This window comes from Thrips palmi, unplaced genomic scaffold (genome assembly GCF_012932325.1).
Source record: "Thrips palmi isolate BJ-2018 unplaced genomic scaffold, TpBJ-2018v1 HiC_scaffold_10, whole genome shotgun sequence".
Taxonomy (NCBI): Eukaryota; Metazoa; Arthropoda; class Insecta; order Thysanoptera; family Thripidae; genus Thrips; species Thrips palmi.
The window spans coordinates 5,647,186-5,671,532 of record NW_023144621.1 but is presented as its reverse complement, the minus strand read 5'-3'; the positions used below and the strand labels follow the sequence as shown (position 1 = coordinate 5,671,532).

At 60.0% G+C, this 24,347-nt stretch overlaps 1 protein-coding gene across 3 annotated transcripts in view; it reads right to left on the bottom strand.

Moving 5' to 3' along the window:
* Positions 1 to 24,347, bottom strand: part of LOC117650337 (calphotin-like) — a 55,377-nt gene that overhangs the window by 25,285 nt on the left and 5,745 nt on the right. For 2 of the 3 annotated variants that reach the window (XM_034393702.1, XM_034393718.1), the window contains exon 2: positions 577 to 749. In XM_034393702.1, the coding sequence (XP_034249593.1) occupies positions 577 to 741 (165 nt within the window). In that variant the 5' untranslated portion in view covers positions 742 to 749. Of the gene's footprint in view, positions 1 to 576; positions 750 to 7,417; positions 7,436 to 24,347 lie in introns of those variants that run through there. The other variant, XM_034393710.1, reaches the window with a different exon arrangement.

The window sequence follows — 24,347 nt, the reverse complement described above, 5'->3', positions numbered from 1 at the left end:
TGAGCCGCCGAGGCTGGCGTGGCGCGCTGGCGAGGCTGCCGAGGCCATCCCGACGATCCTCACCGTCCAATCGAACTCGCCGCGCGGCACCGAGGCACCGTCGGCACCGCCGGCACCGCGCTGCACGGCCAAGACGGGCCGCCGGCGGGGCCGACGGCCGCGAAGCGAACGCGAACCCTTCGGGGCCTTCGGGCCTTCGGGCCGTCGGGCCGTCGGCGAGGAGGTCGCCGCGACGCCGACGCAGCGACGCCGCCACAGCGCCGCCGGGCATGGATCCAGGGGGAGGGGGGCAAGACCGGTGGAGGCGGCCCAAACTCCAGACGCGTTTTGAGCTCCAGAGTCGCTAAACAGGACTCGAACCGAACGCGTGACCCCACCAATGGATTACTCGTTCGGAGCAATCCGTAGGTGGAGTCACACGTTCGATTCGAGTCCCATTTGGCGACTCTAAAGCTCAAAGCGCGTCTTGAGTTTTGGCCGCCTCCACCGGTATTCTGGCCCACTGTGGGGCGCCTGTGGGTAAAGAGACGCACTTCGCCCCTGGAAGGTGGTTTCTTGCAGTGTGGGAGTCCTCACCTTGCCCTCGGCGTGTCCGTTGGCGACCTTGGCCTTGAGGTCCGCGACGCCAGCCTCCTCGATGCTGGCCAGCTTGCCGTCCAGGGCGGCCGCCTTGCCCGTCGCCACCTGCTCGCCGTCCTTCGTCGTGATGTCCACCGACCGCTTGCTCTGTCGCACTCCCATTGTGGCACCTGCAATCGGAGAGAGGGGGAGCGATAAGTCAAGAGTGTATTCGCACTCGACCTACGGGACCCTCGGGCCGACCCCGAAAACAGTGTAGTGGCTCCGTCCCTCTCGCACCCCACCACGGACGCGCCAAGTGTGCGAGAGAGACGGAGCGACGACTGCGCTACTCGGAATCGGCCTGCTGCAGCACGAGAAAATGATTAACAGCTGCGAGAAGTCGCCATATAAGATCCAATCGGGCAGACAGACGGCACTGCCGTGTGTGCGAGTGTGTGCGTGTCTAGCACTAAACGAAGCGAACGCGCGAAAATGCCAACTAGATCGGAAACAACGAGCAGTTTTCCTTAAAAAGACGAAGTACAGTCCGAACAAAAAGAACAAAACAGCGTGCCGCACTGGTCGGTGCTGAGATAAACATCCGATCGGATTCGCAAACAGTCGTAGTAATAGGTGGGGCGATGTGGGGTTGGTTATGTTTAGTCTTTTTATGCCCCGCGGGGGAGGGGAACGGGGAGAGAGGGCAAAGTGCTTCCGGATGCAGATCCCAGAGAAATGTCATGGAGGTCCTAGCGAAGGTCCTTGTGTGAGGTCCTGGTCCAGTTCCTTGAGGGGCCCTAGTCCTGGTGGGAGGTCGAAGTGAACCTGCTTGAGGTCCTAGACCAGGTCCTGCAGCAGGTGCCGGCCGTGCTGCGGCACACTGTGCTGGCCGCCTGCCGGTCCCACAGCCCGAGGCCCGCTCCGGAAGCCCTGCGATATCTCAATAGCCAAAGCCTGACTAGTCTGGCAGCGACGGAAATATTAGACACCGCCATGAACCCTCCGCCGCGCTAAGCCCACGACGCCCTGCTGCCTAGCCCGCCCCAATCATACTAAAAAGGGCGCATTATGGGCGATTAAAAGGCAGCGCACGCCGCGCAAACAGCCAAAAAGGTCGCCCCGTCTCTCTCGCACCCCACGGGGTGCTTGCAGTCTGCCGCCAACCCCGTGGCGGTCGTCGGCGTGGTCCCAGCCCCCCGGGGAGGCCGTTCCCACTGTCCGCCTGTCCCTCTCGCACTCGTGGGGCGTCCCGCGCGCGGGTGCGAGAGAGACACGGCGACGAAAACGACTCTCAGTCTGCTGGAGGAGATCAAGGACCGCGGGGCACTAAAAAGAGCGCCGGAAGCGAAGAGGACAATCCGGAACAGCGGGGCCGCACCACGCACCTGACGCTAGCCCCCCATTCACCCCCACACCAATAAATAACACTTCACGTGACACCAACAGGCCAGGGCTTTCTGGGACATTTTGCGCTCTACTGTCCTCAGAAACCTGCGTGAGATTGCCGATGGTGCGTTTTGACCTCCGGAGTCGCACTGAGAAAACCTTACAAACTATTTTGGGCCTTACAAAGAAAAGCAGTTTGTATAACAAAGTATTTTGAGCATACGTAAGCTTACAAAGAAAATACTTCGTAATTCACGAACTATTTCTTCGTATAACAAAGTAATTTAGTTTGTTATATGTATGCTCAAAATACTTCGTAAGGTTTTAAGAGTGCGCTTAACAAGACTCGTTGAGCGTGTGGCCCCACCAATAGATTCCTCGATCGGAGAGCAGTCCATTGGTGGGGTCACACGTCCGGTTCGAGTCCCTAGGCGACTCTGGAGCTCAAAACGCGACCGGGATTTTGGCCGCCCCCACCGGTCTTCCGGCCCACTGTGCGGCACTGCCGAGGCCGGTCACATTTGAGGACAGTGCAGCCACACCTGCGAATCAGGCCGCGAAGGCCCGCCTATCTCCTGTAAGGGGATCAGTACGTCGATTAGCGAGTTATCGCATTGTCGCGTCATTTCCCTTTCTCTCTCTGTCTCTCTTTTCCCGGAACCGATCCGCCATTTACCGCCGCCGACGCATTGCCTCTCAGCAGCCAGTCCACGCGCGGCGACACACACGACAATCAGGCAAAAAGCCAAACAAACAAAAACAAGAGTGCCTGCACTCGAACCGTCGGCAGCGCGTCGAGACCGACCAATTGACTCCCATGCAAACTGCCTAATTATTACACAACGCGTCTGTCTGCAAAAAGAGAGGGGGGGGGGGCAACGGCCAGACAGGCCACCCGCAAGGCTCGGAGCAGTAACCCACCACAACGACAGCCAAAAATAAATTTTCATTCTTGTTTGTTGTTTTTGTTTAATTTTTTTTAACAGTGTGGACGACGGCCGGCCCACCCTGACGACACTGCCAATGGCCATCATGACGAAACTGAGCGCGTCTCAAACACACACACTCACTCTCCCAAGTTGCAAGGGAAAACAATGCATTCTCCGCCGCGCCCTGCCCACACACACTCACTCACTCACTCACACAGTCACTGCCAGCCATGCTGCCAGTACACACGCCAGGATGCAGCTTGCTCTGCCGATAACAAAGCGGACTGCCAATAGTACAGTCGCGGAAACTCAAAGTGACCTCTGTAACGGTCTCAAAATGTACGTACTCCTGTTCAACAAAGAGGAAAAAAATGGGGCAAAAAATGAAATTACTACAAAACTTATACCGATTTTGAATAAAAAGTTATTCTCCTTTTATGGAAAGGCACCAAATTTTGAAACAAAGCCATCCTGACGCTTTAACACTTCAGTTCTGCCCTTTAAAAATAAAATACAAAGAAAAGCGGGAGACACGTTTCAGCGACAGTCCCTCCCTCAGACTCGTCCACGAAGACGGGCCCAACAAAGCAGCCTGCCCCTCGGACAGACAGCCTCGGGGACGATAGTCTAGAGTCAAGCGTCACAGTGACACACAGTGACAGCGGTCCCGAGCGGCGCAGTCCGCAGTGCTCGCTAAAAGACGCGCACAAACCCGAAGGCCCACTGACACACAACGCGACTTGCGCCGTCTCCTTGTGCAAAGACACAAGCCAAACACGCGCACGGACAAACACAAACACACGCATGCCGGAGGCGCTTCTCTTTCCCTCCAAACTACAGTTTCTAAAAATACTGCGGTCCTACCGTATTGCAGTTTGCCCAGCAGGCAGAGAGAGAGAGCGAAACATGGGCCGATTTAAATGTCTCCGAATGAAAGCGAGAGTACAAAGGAGGGAGGGGTGGAGGGGGAAAGGGGTGGAGGGGGAAAAAGGGGGAGTGACCGCCAGGCGAGGCGGTCTCATCACTTATAGGTTTGACCTTATGGCCGGGTAACACGAGTCGCGCCGCGCCGCCCCGCCCGGCCATCGTCCCCACAGTGCACCCACGCCCGCAGCAGCGCGCAGCCCCACCGTGCATGCCCGTGAATCGATTACAAAAATGGGCGCCCTTATCGGACTTTATTTCAATTCCAGGCCGGTCACACATGCCCACGCTCCCTCCCCCTACGCTGGAAAAAAATCGACGCTAATTGTTTTCTTTTTTACGAAAAGTTGTTCTTTCACTGCTAAATTGTACTAAAACCGAACGTGTGACCCCACCAATGGACTGCTCTCCGAACGAGGAATTCACTGGTGGGGTCACACGTTCCGTTCGAGTCCTGTCTAGCAACTCTGGAGCTCAAAACGCGTCCAGAGTTTTGGCCGCCTGCGCCGGTCTTCTGGCCCGCAACTGTGGGGCGGTGTGACAGTCCCAACCAAAAGCAGATAAGCCACACTCGGTACGGCTGCAGTCAAAAGGGAAGGCCTTTCTCCGCGTGAAGAGTGTCCGAGCAAGACGAAGAAAGGGAGGGGAGGGGAGGGGTGGGGTGGGGGATCGAGATGGTATCGCACGGCCGGAAGTCACGTCACACTTCTTCTCGTCTTGGACACCGGAAACGGCCCAAGCCAAGCAGGTACCTTCGAATCGCCTGCCAAGCATTCAGAGGCCGAGAAAAAGAAAGAAAGAAAAAAGAACGACATAGCAATGAGAATAGGGGTTCAAAGATTATGCGAGATTTAAAGAAATAAAGTGAGAGATAAAACGAGACCTGATTTCAACAATGAGACAGCGTCAAGTGCCGATAAACTATAAAGGCAGCCCCGGGGGCGAATTAAAAACTAGTAAAAGCGAGGCAAAACAATTTAACATATGCCACGCCCCGCCGGCCCGCCGCGCGTGGCGATTTGGGCGGGGTACCGGTAACCGCTGTCAGCCGGCAGCACACGTGCCTCGCTTCCCCTCTCTCTCTCTCTCCCCTCATCTCTCCCTCTCTCTCATCATTATATTTTTATGGAGGCGAACAACATGTCGCACGAGCCATTAACGGAATTCAGCGACCGTCTTCCAAACACGCCACGCGGGGTGGATGGAGACTGGTCACGTCTGCCACGGTCTGCCGTCTCTCTCGCACTCGCGGGGCGTCCCGCAGGGGTGCGAGAGAGACGGAGCGGCACACACGTCAAGGCGGCACAGAACGCTCTGCTGAATGAGGTGCGAATTGGCATGGTGGTTCCGGCAGGCCGCGGGGGTGGGAGCGAGAGAGAGAGAGGACCACATAGCAGAACGGGCCGACAGGGAGCAACACAAGCCGGTACGAAATGTACATACTATAGTGCTCACGCACACACACGCACACAGAGGCAGCACGCCGCGGTGGGTGGGTTTTAATTAGGCCGCTACGCTGTTAGTAGTCACTTTACCGGGCCGTTCCTGCGGGGCCTGCGGGACCCAGTACCTTTCCCTCAGGCCTCATTGGCACAGCCGCGCTGCACTACAACAGACAGACAGACAGACAGACCGGCGCCGGGCCTCAACTACTTCATCGAACAGCCCGTCTCCCTACCACTCGCCATATGCCGGGCGCCTTCTGTCTGTCCGTCCGTCTAGCCGCGGGCTGCATCGCGTGGCGCGGCGTGGCGCAGGTCAGGGCTGCCTTCGTGTCGTCTGCTATCGGTGCGTCGTCTGCTAGCAGCAAAACATCAACAACAAAAGCGTAATTGCGTCGTAAACTCGGGGTTCCGTGTATACACCCAAAGGGGGTGCAGTCGAGCCAAGCCGAGGGTGGTGGCCGTGGGGTAGGTCGGGGAGTGGGGAGGGGTGGGAGGGGTGCGTTGTGGGGATGATATTCAGTTACCCCCACACTGTGTGTGTGTGTCGATGTGAATGTGAATGCGTGTGTGTGTGTTTGTGTGTGTGGTCGTTAAAATTAGCACCCGACACCCAAGGCACGCACTTCATCGAGGCTCGCCAGCCGCACCGTACTCATCAACACACTCACAAAGTCTCTCTCTCTCACTCACTCACACACGCGCGCGATCTATTTCCGAGGACGCTGACGCGGCGGCCGATACATCGAGGCGGCCTCTCGACCTATCGAACTGCACAGCGACCGACAAGCGCGAGGGCCAGCCAGTGTACTATAGCAGCGCACCGCACAGCCACATTTCCATCTTTACTGCGCTCGGCGGAGCTCTCCTCGCTCCGTCTCTCTCGCACTCGTGGAGCGTCCCGCGTGACCCGCGGGGGTGCGAGAGAGACGGAGCGACCGACGCGGCACACATTTTCCAGAGGCCAGCGTGGGAGCGACACGGTCCGGCCGGCTTATCAGATAGCAAATGAAAGGAAACACAGCCGCGTGCGCTCCTACACTAGGCACGCACGAGGCACCACACTGCACAGTGTGGGCCAGAAGACCGGTGGAGGCGGTCAAAATCCCGGACGCGTTTCGAGCTGCAGAATCGCTTGATGAGACTCGAACCTAAACACGTGACCCCATCAATGGATTCTCCGAACGAGGAACCCATTTGTGGGGTCAAACGTTCGGTTCGAGTCCTGCTTAGCGACTCTGGAGCTCAAAACGCGTCTGGAGTGTAGGGCTGCCGTGTCTAGAGCTGCGCCGGTCCGCCAAGGCAGCAGCTCTTCGCCCAGCGTGCCCCCTGCGTTCCGTGGCCCCACGGGGGGGACGCACGGTTAGATCCGCGTGCAGGCCTGGGAGGCCCTAACCGCCTCGGGGACAGAGGACCATTTCGCCCTTCGAGTGTAGGGTCGCGAGCCTAGCGCTGCCCAGAGGGCGCGCTGCACGGCGTTGCGAGCCCTTCGCTGTGGCACGACTGTTTTCCGACAGCCCTAGCGCAGGGCCGCCGGTTAGATCTGCGTGCGGACAACCCAAACCACCACCCTCGCCGGCCTGGCCGAACAAGCGCCCGCTAAATTTGGGCCCAGCCACTTTCGCGCGAAATCGGCCGAAGTTGGCGCCGACAACTAACTTGCAACTCGAATCAGCAGCGGTGAGGGAGGAGGAGGGGAACCAATCCGAAATCGGCGTGCGCGCGTCAAAAGTTGCCGATCAAACTTCACCTCCACGCAAATGCCCTTCCTTCCACCCCAAGGGCCTGGGGCTTGCCTGGGGCTTGCCTGGCGGGGCGAAGGCAGGACGAAGGCTCGATGGGTCCCCACTGGCGTGCAATTAAACCGAAGGGCCGCCGACCCAACTCGTCGACAGCGGCCTCTATTCGCACCACGGCCAGTGAGCCTTGGGGCCGTTATTCGCAGTTCGAGCGACCGGCCAGGTGCGCCACTGGAAAAGCACTCCACAGTGGGCCAGGTGGAGGCAGTCAAAATCCCGGATGCAGAGTCGCTAAACAGGACTCGAACCGAACGTGCGACCCCACCAACGGATTGCTCTCCGAACGAGGAATCCATTGGTTGGGTCGAAGCACAGAGAGACAGAGGTTTTCTCGGGTTACCACCTTCAGCATCGTGCACACACACACACAACTCACACAGACACACACAGTGTCCAGGCGACGTGACCGGGCCCTACTTCGAGATAATCGATCAAAGATTGCCGGTCCGAGAGCTCGCGCGGCCCCGCTTCCGAGAAAGACACCCACCTGAAAGCAGAAACAAAAAAAATATCCACAGTTAATAAGCGGCTGGAACAGCATCGGACAATGAAAATCGGGCAGACGCGAGAAAACAACTCTAGAATCCCCTCCGCTCCGCCTCGCCTTCTGGAGCTCGGTCTTGCTGCAGACTGACTCCGGGAGTTCGTTGTGCTCTCTCTCGCACTCATGGGGCGTGGCCTATAGGTGCGAGAGAGACAGAGCTCTGCCGGTCTTGCCCGCATCATGCATAGGCATAAATCAGTGGCCAGATCAATGGACAATGACCACCGCACCGTTAGAACCGGGTCGACGCCACACTGCTCCGTCGCTCTCTCTCACTCGCTCTCCCGCAACCCCTAAGGGGCGCCCCGCGGGTGCGAGAGAGACAGAGCGACCTGCTCGGCCCGCACAGACACCCACCAAAACGAAGACTACCGAGAGCGACAAGGGCGTTAACTGGTTCACGCCGGGCGGGGCGTGGCGGGGCGTGGCGGGCCGGGGCAGTGCCGCAGCCAAATGCACGGATTTATCACCTAATTATCTGCAGCCCGTTCATAACTCCATTACCAGCCGAGACAGTGTCCCCGCTGCATACTAACCAGGGCGGGGCTGCCTCGGCCCCGAGCTTGGCCAGGCTTGGCCCTGCCCTGGGAGTGCCACCCTTTGGCCGCTCCAAGCCGATTTCGTCTCTCCCTCCCGACCAGCGAGCACAGCAATACCCACTGTCAGTATTTTGAAAAAGAAAACAAAAATCAAACACCGGCGACACAAATAATTTGAAGTAAAATTTCGCAATGAAAGAACTGATAAGGGCTCGGCCGGATACACACACACACCGGCCCCGTTAGGCCCTTCGTGCTGGAACTGGGCCGACCGTCCAGGCAGGGCCCTTCGGGGGCCCTCGAACTGACGAGCTGTCAAGGGCAGACCCTACAGGTCCCCCTCCCCTCCCTGGCTTTTTGGGGACATAGGGTTCGTAAAACCGAGGGGGGACAGTAAACCAGGCTGGCCCCGTCCTTGTACCCCTTCCCCTTCTCTCTCTTTCCCTCCCCTCTCCTCAGGTCATTACCGAGAGAAGGGCCGTGCGGCAAATAAATATTTTACGACATACTGCGCTAGAAATGCCCCCCCCCTCACATTTCCAGCCATAGCCGCGTCACTTGCGGGCAAAACAGCGGCCAGATAGACGCCTCTCTCGTTTGTGTGTGTGTGCGCGCGTGTGTGTGAGAGATACTTCACACTCAGCACAAAAGGGCAGAAACGAGGAGGGAGGCTTAGAAGGGATGCAGTAAAGCAAGGGAAAGGTCACTGTGAAGAGGACCGGCCGAAGCTAAGCTGTTCATAGCGCAGTACCACAGTGACAACACGGGACAAATTCATTAACTAGATATGAAAAATGGAACGATTTTTGATGTATCATGATTAGGTTTGTCAGCCCCACGTACTTCCCTACCAGCCCCCGGACACTGGCCCGGCGACTGGGGAAGGGGCTCGTTTCCTCTCAGACGGCTGGCGGCGCCCCCGAGGCCCCCGGACGAACGAGCAGCATGAAGCGAACAACAATTTGCTCCAGCAGCCCGGGAGGAGGGGTGGCCAGAGGCAGGCCTGGAGGTTCTTGTTCGGCGACCAAAAAGAAGCCCCCAAAAAAGTTCCCTTGATTAGGTTAGGTTAGTGCGCCCAGTGCGAAACCCGCACCAGACGCCAGACCCGCCCAGCCAGACCGTCTTACTTCGACTTTATCAGGCCCGTTCACGGGGCGGTGATCACAACAAAATACTTAAAACATACAAGTCTCGAAAACTGAGGAAAAATGCAGTTTAGCCTCAAAAACTCGGAGCAAAAATGACAAAAACCCTACATGTTCTGTTTTAATTAACTCTTAAATGAAGTACGCCCCTTGTTTAAGGTGCCATTTCGTCTGCCAAAAGCGGGAAGACAAGTTGCCGGTCCCGGGGAGAGGGGCGTTCCCCAGGCGTGTCCCAGGAGTGTCCTAGGCGTGCCTAGCAACAGGACGTGTCCTTGCGTGGCGCCGGCGCCGATAAACTCCCCCGGCGGCGCGGAAATGCTGCGAGGCACGCGTGCCCGCCCCGACCGTGCCCCTCGCACCCCCACGGGGCGCCCCCGCGAGTGCGAGAGAGACAGCGCGGCCCGTTCCTCGGACGCGGCCGGCTGGTGGCGGCCATCCCCCCGAGTGCGTGATCAAACAGAATAAAAGTGCTAACGCACCAAGGTTGCCTTTTATTTCATCGCCGCCCATTGGGAGAGAGAAAGGGAGAGAGGGGGGGGGGGAATGAGATAGCGGCGCCAGGACAGGAGCAAGACGGGAGGAGGATCATCGAGGTGGCGGGGAAGAACAAGACGAAGGGGTGGAATCTTTAGAGGGGGGTCATCTTTTGGGGCATAGAAAAAACGGTTCCTGGTACTCCCAGGAACTGCCTAGAAATCGCCTAATGTCCCTACCATTGGCTTCTTGGGAAAACGAGGTACCGTTTCTACCGTAGGGTGTCATCTTCAGGGGGTGTCATCTTTAGGGGGTGAAATAATCAAGATAAAGGGGGTGGAATCTAGAGAAGGATGGCGGTGTACAGAATCGAGAGCAAGGATGAGGGGGTGGCTGGAATCTAGAGCAACATGAGGGTGTGGAATCAGATCTGCTGCTGCGTGGGAGAGAGGGACACTGAGAAAACCTTACAAACTATTTTGGGCCTTACAAAGAAAAGCAGTTTGTATAACAAAGTATTTTGAGCATACGTAAGCTTACAAAGAAAATACTTCGTAATTCACGAACTATTTCTTCGTATAGCAAAGTAATTTAGTTTGTTATATGTATGCTCAAAATACTTCGTAAGGTTTTAAGAGTGGACCAAGTTCGTGAGAGCAACGCAGCAGCGTATCTTCAAGGCGGAAGAGAGGGGGGGGGGGCAGATTGGTCGCGGGCCTGACGCCGACGGCGGTGGCCGCGGAGTGCGTCCCGCTACGCTTTGCCGCGACTCATTACTGCCCCGTTGACTGCTACCGACCGTTCGCTCTGTCTCTCTCGCACCGCTGCGGCCCACCCCGCGAGTGCGAGCGAGACAGAATGCGCCGCGTCGCCTCATCTCCGTCGCGGCTCCGCGGCTCCGCGGCCCAGCCGCCCTTCCCCGACGCGAGCGTCCTCGCGACCGCGTGACCACGACACTGGCCAGCATTCCAGCGACGTGTCTCTCTCGCACTCGCGGGCCGCCCGGCAGAGGCCCGCAGGGAACCGCAGGGGGTGCGAGAGAGACGGAGAGACGGCATCGAGGCCCAATTACTGCTGACGAATCGACTCGGCAGCAAGTGATGGTCGCGGCGGGGTGCCCGTCCCGTCCCGTCCCGCTGCAGGACCAGGACCTCCGGGACCTCCATGCGGGCGGGGCGCGGCGAGGCGGCCCAACCTTTCACCCCGGCCGCTCCAAGGTCGGGAAGAGCGGCCGGGACGGCCTTCCCGGCGACGCCTCTCCCGGTGCTGCCGATGAAGGCCGCCCCCGTGTACCCGGGGGCGCGCACGCGCACACCGCCAGGGCCGAGTCAAACAAATCAACAGCAGCGCCAGTCATCTTCCTGCGCAGTTTTCTTCAGTCCACAGAGCTCAAAACGCGTCTAGAATTTTGACCGCCTCCACCGGCCTTCTGGCCCACTGTGTAACGTAGCAGTACTCCAAGCGCAAGTCGACAGTTCAAACAAAAGTCGTACGTACTTAATTACTATGTTAATGCAGCCCCTTCACATCGCCCCCGGGGCGAGGCTAGCTCCACGCCAGCGAGCCCGGCAAGGGCATAGGGCCCGAGAGGCGCCGTCTCTCTCGCACTCGGGGGGCGTGCCGTACCAGTGCGAGAGAGACAGCGGCGCCGCGCCCTCGAGGCCTTGACCCGCTGCAGCGCTGCAGCCAGCCATGCTGCAGCAGGCCCCGTTCGACCGGCATGATATGATGCATTCTCGGGGCGATGATTCCCAGACGGGCCGACGACGAGGCGGCCAGACGCTGTAACTCTCGAACAGCCCGCCTGTCTGTCCGTCCGTCTGCTCGTCCCATGCACTGCCCAAGGCCACCACAACGGGTTCATCATTGCCCCGACGCGGTTCAAGGGAAGCGGCGACGCCGCGTCAGATTCGAAAGGCCCGCCGCGCAGCGCACAGTGAGCCGGAAGACCGGTGGAGGCGGCCGAAACTAAGGAGGCGTTTGAGCTCCAGAGTCGCTAAATGGGACTCGAACCGAGCGTGTGACCCCACCAATGGATTCTTCGTTCGGAGAGCAATCCATAGATAGGGTCACACGCTCGGTTCGTGTCCCATTTCAGCGACTCTGGAGCTGAAAACGCGTCCGGAGTTTCGGCCGCCTCCACCGGTCTTTCTGGCCCACTGCGCGCTGCGCGTCGCGGGGGCAACCAGGACCCCGAAACGGAACATCCTGGCACGGGTAATGCGCGTCACTCATTACCCAGGGCCGGCCATTGTGTGTGCGTGTGCATTGGCTCGTTGCGCAAGCAGTCGGTAACGAGTCAAGCAGGCAGACGACACAGGAAAACAATTATCGGGTACGGCACACGCACACACAAGACCAACACCACCGCGGCGGAGAGGTCATTGTACACGGACACTCGCACCGCCACGGGCGCACGCACAGTGTGCCAGAAGACCGGTGGAGGCGGTCAAAATCCCGGACGCGTTTTGAGCTCCAGAGTCGCTAAATGGGACTCGAAGCGAACGTGTGACCTCACCAATGGATTGCTCTCCGATCGAGGAGTCCATTCGTGGGATCACAAGTTCGACTCGAGTCCTGCGTAGCGACTCTGGAGCTCCAAACGCGTCTAGAGTTTCGGCCGCCTCCACCGGTCTTCTGGCCCACCGTGCCACGGTTTCGAGCACACAGGTTGACGCCAGGAGGACATTAGGCCGCCCCGGCTGCGCCTCGGCGCCACGAGCAGCGGGTTGAGGCAAGCTGCTCAACCATGAGGCACTCCTTCTCCTGCTAGAGGTAATGGCGCCCGGTCCCATTTCCTGCCGTAATGCCCATAATGGAGTCAAGGCGACGCGGACGCGACGGCCAAACCAAACAACGCGAGCCAAGTAATAGGGCGGGCGGAGAGACGGACAGGCAGACAGGCAGACGGCGTATCGACCGTCCGCCGGCCGGCATCTCCGGGAGTCTGCGCGCGCTGCGCCGCCGCTGCACCAGGGCGATGACACTACACTCGGTGGGCGTGGCCGGCGTGGCTGCGACACGGCCGTGCACCAACCACGTAACGCATTCCGAGCCATTTCGCCTGCCTCTCCGGGCCTCCGGGCCTCCGGGCGGTGGTGCTTCCAGTGCGTTGCTCCAGCACATCAACAACGGCCCCGACGAGGACCGGTGCACGGCGCCGGAGGAGGCGGCGAAAACTTCAGACGCGTTTTGAGCTCCAGAGTCGCTAAATGGGACTCGAACCGAACGTGTGACGCCACCAATGGATTGCTCTCCGAACGAGGAATCCATGGGGTCATACGTACGGCTCGAGTCCTGGCTAGTGACTCTAGAGCTCAAAACGCTTCTAGAGAATTGGCCGCCTCCACGATGCGACGCCCCCCCCCCCTTTCCCTTCCCCTCCCGAGGCACACAAGTTGAACGGAAGCAGCGGCACCTAGTGCAGGAAGCTAGGTCCGATTCGTATGCAGGGGAGGTCAAGAGCTCCCTGGCGACGAAAGGGGGGGGGGGGGGGGGCAATGCCACCGTGCAGCAAACGGACAACGACCCGCGAACGCGGCGGCAGCGTCGTCGGAGGCGGCAGAAGTCACGGCCGCCAACAAGCCCCGCGTCATTTAGGACCGCCCCGCCCCGCCCCGCCAACCTCCACGACTGGAGCGGGCACGACCGACAACACGGCAGCCAGCGAACCCGACCGCCAAATCACGCCGCGGCTCCACAACGCTCTCCGCCAGTACGTATTACAGTGGGCCAGAAGACCGGTGGAGACGTCAAAAATTCAAGACGCGTTTTGAGCTAGCTAAACAGAACTCCAAAAGCAAGAGCAATCTATTGGTGGGGTCACACGTTCGGTTTTGAGTCCCGTTTAGTGACTCTGGAGCTCAAAACGCGCCGGCACCCACTGTGCGCTACACTATAGCATCCACAACGCAACCAACTTGGAAACCGAAATTCATCTCGGCAGCGGCAAAAGGCGCGAGGCGCGTGCAAACAAGAAAGCACTCCCTCCAAATCCGACACTGACCGTGGCCAAGTCAACCGAGTAACACTTCCAAGCCAATTAGACCCAGCGGTCAAGTTACAAGGAGCAGCACGCCTGCCCAGCAATTACCCACCGCACTGCAAGTTGCGTCAGCCGGCCGTCTCTCTCGCACCCCTGCGGCCTGCCTACGGCCCGCGAGCGCGAGAGAGACAGAGCCAGCGGCAAAGGAGGGAAAGCTGTGAAAATACAAGGCCCCGTGGAATCCGTGGCGCGCGCCGCCAGGCAGACACGCACAGCGTCATCGGTGGAGTGTGCACTGGCAAGAGGCACCATGAGGCACCCCGGCCACAGTGGGCCAGAAGATCTGCCAGACGACCGGCGGAGGCGGCCAAAACTCCGGACGCGTTTTGAGTCCAGAGTCGCTACAGAGGACTCGAACCGCACGTGTGACTACACCAATGGATTCTTCGTTCGGAGAGCAATTCATTGATGGGGTCACACGTTAGGTTCTAGTCCCATTTGGCGATTCTGGAGCTCAAAACGCGTTCGAGATTTTGACCGCCTCCACGCGCACTGTGCGCAGGGGAACGAGCCGCGGATTTCTCGCAGTGTCGGCCGCTGCGAATCCGCAGGGCGACGCCGAGGGCCCGGCGAGGAGGGGAGCCGGGGACCGACGGGAACCGACGGGAACCCCAAAACGGGCGATTTATTAAACACGCCCCTCCCGCACGCTTGCTGTCTCCCTCGCACTCACGGGACGGGGCGTCGAAGCGGCGCGCGAGACCGCTCTCCCGGTGCCGCTCGGCCCCGCCCGCACCGCGAACATCACCTCTCGCTCTCTCTCGCACTCAAGGGCCGTCCGGCGTGGGTGGGAGCGAGACAGAGCGACGGTATCAGTCTGGTGTCCGTCCGTGCATGCCAAACGGCCAAAGCGCGCGCCGGCCCCGCTGCCCTCGGACTCCAAAGCAGAGGGCTCAAAAATTTTATGACCAGGACGCCAATTTTATACTTGAGAGGAGGAGGGTCGGCCGAGCCAGCGCCGCGCCGCCCGCGCAGCGGGAAGGGAGGGGGGCTCGACATGTGCTGCGTGAAAGGCAGCGGGCAAGGGCGCACACACACACTGCACACGTTTTTAAAAAATGAAAAAAGGGTTACAAAAAGAGGAGGCTGCTGCGAGGGACGCTCCACCGTTCGCGCTGCTCGGCAAGCTGAGCACGGCAGACAAGACACACGCACCGCGGCACCGCTCGCTCGGCAAACCATTCAAAAGCGCGCTTCCCAAACTTGGGGCAAACACCGCCGCCGCATTGTCATGCTCCACCACTCGCCTTCTCTCTCGCACTCGCGCGGCGCTCCGGCGTTCCGCGGGGGTCGGGACCGTCGGGCCGCCGGCATCGCAAACGCGAGCGATTTCGCCTCGTCCCTACACTGCAGTACCGACAGCACGTTCGCCGCTTGTAAACACGGCCGTAATCAGGTCACGGCAACCCCGCCTGTCTCTCTCGCACCCATCGACTAGTGCCCCGCGCACCGCGAGCGCGACGGAGACAGAGCGCCGACACCTCCAGGTCCCTCAAAACGCAGAGCACAGCGCAGACAGACAGCATCGTAACGGATTCCGAAACGTCGCCACCGTAAAAGTCCCTCCTTTCTTCCTCGCCTCCGTGTACTACGTCGCCGACGTCGACAGCGAGGGTCCCACACGACGGCGTCCAAGAGGGTGCCGGCCCCCACTGTTAAAAAAACTAGAAAATCCAAAAAAAAAAAAAGATTTTAAAAAGAAATTCTGTACCGGCCGAAACCTCGTGAAAAATAGAAACATTCGAGTGTGTTCGGAATTTTCCGAAGATGGGGCAATTTTTCTCCCCAGTTCTCTGGGAACTCCAAGATTTCCCCAGCAGTGCATCCACCCGTGACCTCACACAGAGTTGCCTTGTACGGGCGGCGCCAGCACGTAACCCCGAAAAAGACGACGCCGTCAATGGACCGCCACAACAACAACAAGAAGACAGAGAGCAGCCGTCTTGTTGTTGCTTTTATATTCACACCGTTTACTTATTTTCCGAAACGCACGCGGCTTCAGGTAGCAGCGCAGCAGCGCCCTCTGTCGGCGGCGACACGCGGCAATTAGAATATTGTGCGTGCGTCTCGTAATTATCGACGAAAAACGAAAAAACAAAAAACAAAAATAGAAGGGGGAAAGGGAAAATTAAAAGAGCAGCCGACAAGACGATTCTCCCTCACAGAGCCACACATCACGCCTTCCAACCGTCACGCCATTGAAAAAATAAACTGCGTTTCTGACTCATTTATTTTTAGAAATCAATAAATTTTAGTTCCGTTTGTTCGCAATTTTTGACAGCACTAGAGTAGCAGTGCGAGCGCATTAGTACACAGATGATGATCCACATCAATGTTTTGGTGTCAATTAGATTTTTTTATTGGGCACATCATCTGTCAAAAATCAATTTCGAGCAGAGTGCCCTTGTCTATCAGGCCGCGTCGCAGAGAGCACGCCCTGTGGAGGGGCGGGGCGGGGCGGCCGCGAATTGCGCAAGTGACTCATGACTCAGAGACCATATCCATCCCGCCATAGCCATTCGACGACGGCACGACATCAAAACCAACAACAGCAAAACGCCCAGGCAGCAGCAAACAACAACACCACCAGTCGCACGGCAGTCGGTTCGGTCGGCACCGTTCGCGCCAAGACACCCCTCTCGGCCCACTTGCCCGTCTCTCTCGCACATACCCGTACGAGACGCCGAGAGAGAGAGAGAGAGAAGGTTCCCACTCGGCACCATCGTTCTGTGCAGGCACTGCCACTTTCACAAATCCCCGTCAAAAGGCAAACGAAAAATTACGACGTAACGGAACCTGCAAAATTTAACGGCATGGGGTACTAATACCTTTAACAGTCCGGGGCCCAACAAGAGAGAGAGAGAGAGAGAGAGAGAAAGCGAGCGAGAGAGGGGGAGCGAGATGGTGCGCGAAGGGACGCGAAGGGATAGGGGGAAGCCCCGCTGGTAGTTTATAGGGGCTCCTTAGGGATGAAGTCGTAAAGCGACTGGAGGCGGGTTTAAAGGGAGCAGGCATGTACAACACGTACACACACACACACACACACAAGCACATACCATACACGCACCTAGGTCGCGTCCGTGTGACCCAAAGCGTCCACCTCGTAAACTCGAAGCGATAGAGAGAAAACCGCGAACAGGGTGCGCCCAGCTCGCACGACTCCCGTATTTAGATAAAAAACTTTCCGCGCGCGCGCAACAGAGAAGGAGAGACGGGAAATGCCGAAAACAAACAATGAAAAACGCAAAACGCAGTTGCCACCCTTTGAGAATGCGGGTGTGCCCCACCGTGCCCCCGCGGCCGTCCCAAAATAGACGCGCAATCGCACAAACAAGACGAGGCGGTCCAACAATATCAAACAAGGCAAATGGCCGTGCCGCAGCGCCGCATTCCAGCGTGCAAAACGCCCCCAAGCGGCCCGGGCCCGGGTTCAACCCCCGACAGCGGCATGCCTTTTTTTTTTTTTGTGCCACATCCATTGCTGCCCGTCAAGGGACTAAACGGCGGGCTGGGGAAGTCGGATCCGATCAGAGCAAACCGCCAAAACGCAGCAGTCTTTCTTGAAGGGGAGTCGCAGTGGAGGCGCGACGCGCCGTGGGTCACTCCAGTTTGCACCGAGGCGCGGGCGGCGCGTGGCGCAGCGCAGCCCTACAGTGCGGTGACCGTCCCTAACGGTACGTCGGCTCCGGTGGGGCGTGGCGGGCGGGGCGGGGGGGGGCGGGGCGGGCGGGGCGGGGCGGGGCGGGGCGGGGCGGGCGGGGCGGGGCGGGGCGACGCCTCCGCAACCTCACAAAGGGCGAGCAGGCAACGGGTTAACGACTCAGCCCTAACGCCACACCGTCAAAAACTCGACGCAAACCCGCCACACGACGCGGCGCCCCAGATTCAAAACGGAGCGGGACGGCGTGGGAAACACCGCGGGGCTCCCGAGGGACATTCCGACGCACTTAGCACGTGCGCGTCGACGAGGCCCGACAAGGCCCTGACCACACACTCGCCGCTCCCGGTGGAGGCAGAGCACGCCGTCGTCGACCACGTCTCTGGGGGTTAGAGATCCAGAGTCACTAGCCAGGACTCGAGCCGAACGTGTGACCCCACCAATGGATTCCTCGTTCGGAGAGCAATCCATTGGTGGCGTCACAGGTTCCGTTCGAGTCCCGCTTGGCGATTCTGGAGCTCAAAACGCGTCTGGAGTTTCGGCCGCCTCCACCGGTCTTCTGGCCTACTGTGCGCTGCTTGTAGCAGCTTGGAGCTGCCCCAGGAGGACACGGTGGGCAGCCACGACCCCCACGGTGCGGCACACGGCGGTGCCGATTTCCAAAATATCTCTCGTGAAACTTGCAGCGCAGCGCGCTCGCCGCTGCACCGAGTCTGCTCTGCCGGAACGCCGGCCGAGCCACACCGAGGCTCTCTCTGTCGCACTCGTGGCGCGTGGAGCGTCCCGCGGCAGAGCGAGAGACGGCGCTCCTTCGGCAGACCGACGCCAGACCACATACGAAGCGCCATTCGTTTCCATCACGGCCCGCGTCACTGACAAGAACCCACCTGGGGCATGCCATGGGCTGGCATGGGCAGCCCGGGGCCGACAGGGGGAGGGAGAGAGACGCCCTGAGTCATGACCTATTGTCTCTGACGACTCATAAGACCACTAGTTGTGTGGTCACACCAAATAGATCAAACGAGTCATGTCGGGGTCACCCGAAACCAGTTCGGAAAGGCGCCATGCCAACCTGCACGCACAGAAACACAAATCCAACTCCCTTATTCGGTCAGACAGTTGCCTTTCGATTTACAGTGACCACGCCCCTCGGCCACGAGCGCCACGGGCCTCTAGGACGCACAGTGGGCCAGAAGATTGGTGGAGGCGGTCCAAACTCAAGACGCGTTTTGAGCTCCAGAGTCGCTAGATGGGCCTTGAATCGAACATGTTACCTTACCAAATGGATTCCTCGTTCGGAGAGCAATCCATAGGTGGGGTCACACGTTCGGTTCGAGTCCCATTTAGCGACTCTGCACCTCAAAACGCGTCTCACACATCGGCCGCCTCCACCGGTCTTCTGGCCCACTGCGCGCCACGGGCGTCTAGGACGGCCCCTCGAGACAATGGCAGGGCCATTCCGCGCACCGCGTCGTCGCTCTCTCTCTCTCTCGCACCCCTGCGGCACGCCCCGCGGCACGCCCCGCGGGTGCGACAGAGCGCGAGCGACAACACCGCGGTCCGCGGGTAAACGCCGCGCGAGCGCAACGCTGCTGTGGTTTTAAATTCAAACTCCGGCGAGTGCGCACTGCACTGCAACACGCCCCACTGCTCGGCCACTTGAACCAATATTTGGAGCGCGCATTCTGTCTCTCTCGCACTTGCGCGGCTTGTTTATCCCGGGGGGAGTTTACAGCGCAGGCGTTGAGGCAGGGTCTTTGTTTTGCCGGCCGGCCTAGGCCAGCCCAGCCCAGCCCAGCCGAGGGGCGTAAGGTCCGACGTGTTTTATGAACCACTTGGCCCCATGCGTAGATAGATGCACACGCTGTGCTGCGCTGCTGCGCTCGGCGCCCTACACTGCAAGAAGACGGCCACAGTGGGCCAGAAGACCGGTGGAGGCGGCCAAAACTCCAGACGCGTTTTGAGCTCCATAGTCCCGAATCGTACTCGAACGGAGCGTGTGACCCCACCAATGGGTTCCTCGTTCGGAGAGCAAGCCATCGGTGGGGTCACAAGATCGTTTCGAGTCCAACTTAGCGACTCGAACGGACGGGCGGCAACCCTAGAGCAGGGCGGCGCACCGCGTGGTGGCAACCCAATCTTCGAGCCCTATCTGTGCGAAGCAGTCCAGAAGACGCGGCGGGGACACGACAACACGACAGTGTGTACACTGCAGCGTCCAACACGTCGAACACGTCGACCCGGCACCCCAAAGAGTCCTTATCAGCGCGTCATCTACCCATCTACCTGTACCAGTGCCATAAACCCGTAGCCCGCCCCACATCGGGACGTCTCCATCCTGCCAAAACAGTCAAGTCCGTCTCTCTCGCACTCGTGGCTCGGCCCGCGAGGGAGCGAGAGAGACGGGGCGACGCTTCGGGCGCGCGGCCCCGCACGCGACCCAATCTAATCGAACAAGAGTGCCGCCGAGAGGACGGGGTGCGTCTCGAGTAGCACTCGATCGGACGGCAGGCGGGCAGACAGACGGGAGACAGGCAGACGGACGCACTGCCTAGGCAGGTCGAGGCCCATCCAGGGACCCTCCGGGGACCCTCCCTGTGCTTCGGGTGCTCCTCGGGTAGGTGGGGCGGGGCGGGGCGGGGCGGGTACCGGCCGGGTACTGGCCCGGAACGGTCGGGGCGTGGCAAGGTCACGCCACCGATGCATTGTGTGCCCGGCGTGTCGGGCCGCGCTGTGCCGCGCTGCTCCAGGACATGAGGACGACAAGAAGGTCCTAACGACCCCACCAACATCCAGGCGACAGGCACTTCGGGTTCTCCCCTGGCGGGTCGGTGGGTGGAGCCGCACCGAAAACACGACAAAACCCTCGGCCCGGCGAGGAATCGAACCCGCGACCCTCGCGAAACCTCGACTGCGCGCGCGAACCACCCCGTGGGCGGGCCCAAGCGCTCGGCGACGCGGCTGCAATGCACGACAGCAAAAGCAAAAACAACAAAAAGGGCTTCCTGCGCCGTGCCCGCCGTGCTGCGCGGACGAGAGAGACAGCTGCTGCTGGGCCTGCCGGGCCTAGTGGGCCTGCCTCCGGGCTGGCCGCCCGCCTGCGCCGCCAGCCCGCCAGCCAGGCTGCCTGCTTGGCCTGGACGGCGCGACGCTACGCGACGCCGAGGCGGTGTTGCCGCGCTGCACGCTCCACCAGCAAGCCGGCAAGCCGCCGTCCCTCCGGCCAGCCAGCCCCGCCAGCCGGCGGCGAGCTGCACAGTGGGCCAGAAGACCGGTGGAGGCGGTCAAAACCCCGGACGCGTTGAGCTCTAGGGTCGCTAATCGGGACTCGAACCGAACGTGTGACCCCACCAATGGATTGCTCTTTGAACGAGGAATCCGTTGGTGGGGTCACACGTTCGATTCGAGTCCCATTTAGCGACTCTGGAGCTCAAAGGGCGTCTAGAGTTTTGGCCGCCTCCGCCGGTCTACTGGCCCACTGTGTGCTGGCCTGCAGCTGCAGCTGCTCAAGTCAGCAGGCAGCTTCAACGAGACAAAGTGCGGCGCAGCCACCACTGGAAAACACGGCGCCAAATCTGCATATTTTCCCTCCGTGGAAAAGTTTTCACACAGCCGCGTCACAAAAACGACGGTCTCGCCGACGTTCCAGCTCCAGCCTCGCCGCCGCGCGGTCCGCTACACTGCAGCGAGATCCCCCAGATAACAGTGCAGGCTGCACTTTGGTCGAATTACAGCGAGCAGAGGTTTAATTTTCCATCAATTTTCTAAAGGTCGACCCCGCCAGCGCGGCCCGCCCCGCCCCACCCCCGCGGCCACGTGGCGGCACCCACACCTCCCCTCCGCCTGTCTGTCTGCCTGTCCGTCCGTCTGTCCGTCAAGTTGCGTGCCGAATGAACAGACGAACTCGCAGCGCAGGCCCTGCAGGGGCGGCGGTGTCTGGAAAAACTAATGGCCCCAGTCAAGGCTCACCACCCAGTTTCCTTCCTTGAGAAGGGGAGAAACTGCAGAAAACACAACCGATTTTGATCCTTATTTCTTTTCGACCAAAGAGACAATACGATTCCGTCGTCAACGTGCAGAGTTTTCACGACTCTCAGCGCCGCTTCTCTTCGGACGAGTTTCCAATCCATTTTGGAGCTGCGCTTTTTGGCAGTGCCGCCACGACTGCCGCGCCGATTGCAGAGGGTACGGCCCCGCGCGCCCCGCCCCGCCCCGCCCCGCCAGCAAGCAGATGCTGCTGCCCCAACTTCGACAGGGACACCGAGGAGGAGGGGCACAACGCCCGCCCCGCCCCGCCAACTCGCCATTCGCCGGGCACGAACGGCAAAGGAAACACCCTGACAAAAATTGCCCCCCGCCAAAGTCAGATCGCCACTCACTCACTGCCTGCCGAAACGCCGAAACACGGGCCTCGAAAAAGGCGCCGGCCAGCATCTGTCTCTCTCGCACCCGCACGGGACGCCCCACGAGTGCGACGAAGACAGAGCGACGAAACCAACGATCACACCTCACACTTTGCAAACGCGAGCCACCGGCCACTTTGATTCTCAACAGCGCCGTGGTTAGCGCTCTGTCCATCTCTCTCGCACTCACGAGGCGCTCCGTAAGGGTGCGAGAGAGACAGCGACAAAGGAGGGTAGTGGTCGGCGACACTTGCAGTGCAGACGGCAGCGCTGCGCCCGGCACTCGGGTAGCGGCGCTGCGTTCAAATCGCCAGCCCAGTGGTCGCACAGTGGGCCAGACCGGTGGAGGCGGTCAAAATCCCGGACGCGTTGTGAGCTGCAGAGTCGCTAAATGGGACTCGAACCGAACGTGTGACCCTACCAATGGGTTCCTCGTTCGAAGAGCAATCCATTGGTGAGGTCACGCGTTCGGTTCGAGTCCCATTTAGCGACTCTGGAGCTCACAACGCGTCTAGAGTTTTGGCCGCCTCCGCCAGTCCTCTGGCCCACTGTGGGTCGCCGCACAGGCAGGGGCCAGGAGGTAGTACTCCACTGTGACCGCCGCGCCGGCCATGGCTAGCCATGCCCAAACGGAGACTGCTTACAGTGAGGACGCCCCGCTTTCGTCGCAGTGACGCCTCACTCACGTCACGATTACACATCAAGTTCACAGCAAAAAAGTACTTGGAACATTTTTCAAAAATGTTAAAAATTTATAGTAAAGGCGCACAAAAAATAAACAGATTTTTTGTGGGGGGGGATATTATAAAACGCAAGATGGAGCTGTTACCACGATGCAAACTCCACACACAGTAGTAGTTAGTGGCCCCGCAACGGCAGTCCGTCAGTTGCAGTTGCCACCACTCACTTCCCTGCCCACAACCCAACGCACTCACTCGCGCACACAGAGGCACAAGACAATTCCCCCTCCCCCTCTCTCCTTCCTCCCTTTTTCCCGCACTCGGCATTATCATCGCCTCGCAGTCCTACGCGTGATTTGCCCCCTCCCCCTTTTCCCAGTGGAGGCCCGGGAGGCCCCCGCAGCGTCCCGCGGCCCCGCGCAGCCCCCACCAAAAAGCGCCGAGCACAGCCAAGCAGCGCGCACGGCTGAGTCATCTGCGCACCAGGGCGTGACTCTGAGGGGCTCAGCGCCGCGGCCGCGAAAAAAAAAACAGCCAACGCCGACTTGCAGAGACACTGAGAGTCTACCGAAAACACTCAGGCTCCATTGGCGGTACACACGCTGCTGCAAAGGGGGTAAAATCCGTCGCCAGTAAAAGTTGGGAATGTGACCGCCTTTCGATTCAGAGTGAAGCTTGTTTCCACGGTAAACTCGAAGTCTTTTGAGCGACTAGTACACTAGAGGGTCGTCTTCCCCACCTCGAAGAGTCGCGAAGCCACCGCCGACGGACACCTGGGCGAAGAACACCTGACGGGGCACATGCGAGCCGCACTCGGACATCCCAGCAACCCAGTTGCATTGCGACACTCCAATGTTTGCGCCCCCGGCCCGGGCCGCCCTGTGGGCCGCCTCGCCGTCGGCAGCCAAAATCGGGGAAACACCGCCGAGGCCCGCGGGGCGCTGACGGTGCACAGTGGGCCAGAAGACCGGCGGAGGCGGCCAAAATTCCGGACGCGTTTTGAGCTGTAGTCGCTATGGGACTCGAACCGAACGTGTGACCCTGCTAATGGATTCCTCGTTCGGAGAGCAATCAATTGGTGGGGTCACACCTTCGGCTTCGAGTCCTGCGACTCTCAAGACGCTTCTAGCGTTTTGGCCGCCTCCACCGGTCTTCTGGCCCACAGTGTGACGGCGCTGACGCGTGCGATTGCACGCCGCGGTCTCGGTGTTCGGAGCGAGTGAGACAGAGACAGCCGTCGAGCAAACTGGCACAGGGACGAGACACCAGTGGAGCGGCACGCGGCACGCGCCACTGCAGCGACTCCACGCCTTCTACGACCAAGCGGACCAAGCCGCCGAGCTTGGCGAGGCTTGGGGCAGGTCAGGCCGGGGCGGCCGGACCGGACCGGTCTAGGGAGTCTAGTCTAGGGCAGGACCGGCCTGGACAAGGCGAGGGCCGTGTCTGGGCCACGCCACCACCAGAAGGGCCGCCTGTCGCTCTCTCTCGCTCTCTCTCTCTCTCTCTCTCTCACTCTCACGCGACGCAACGTATGGCTGCGAGAGAGACAGCGATGAAACGGAGGAGGCTTGAACCTTAGGGCACCGTTCGCTTGAGTTGTAAAGGGCAGTGCGTTGGTCCGTCCGAACACAGTCTCCCTCGACTTGGGCCCCACGGCACGGCCCGCGAGTGCGAGAGAGACAGGCGCGGGGCAATACACCTCTGCCATGTCCATGCCTTCCATGACTTGCCCCCCCCCCCCTCCTGGAGCCCTCCTGGAGCATTCCATCAACGTCGGCCCCGCGCAGCCGCGCTCGCCCGTCTTGCCTCGCGGTGCTT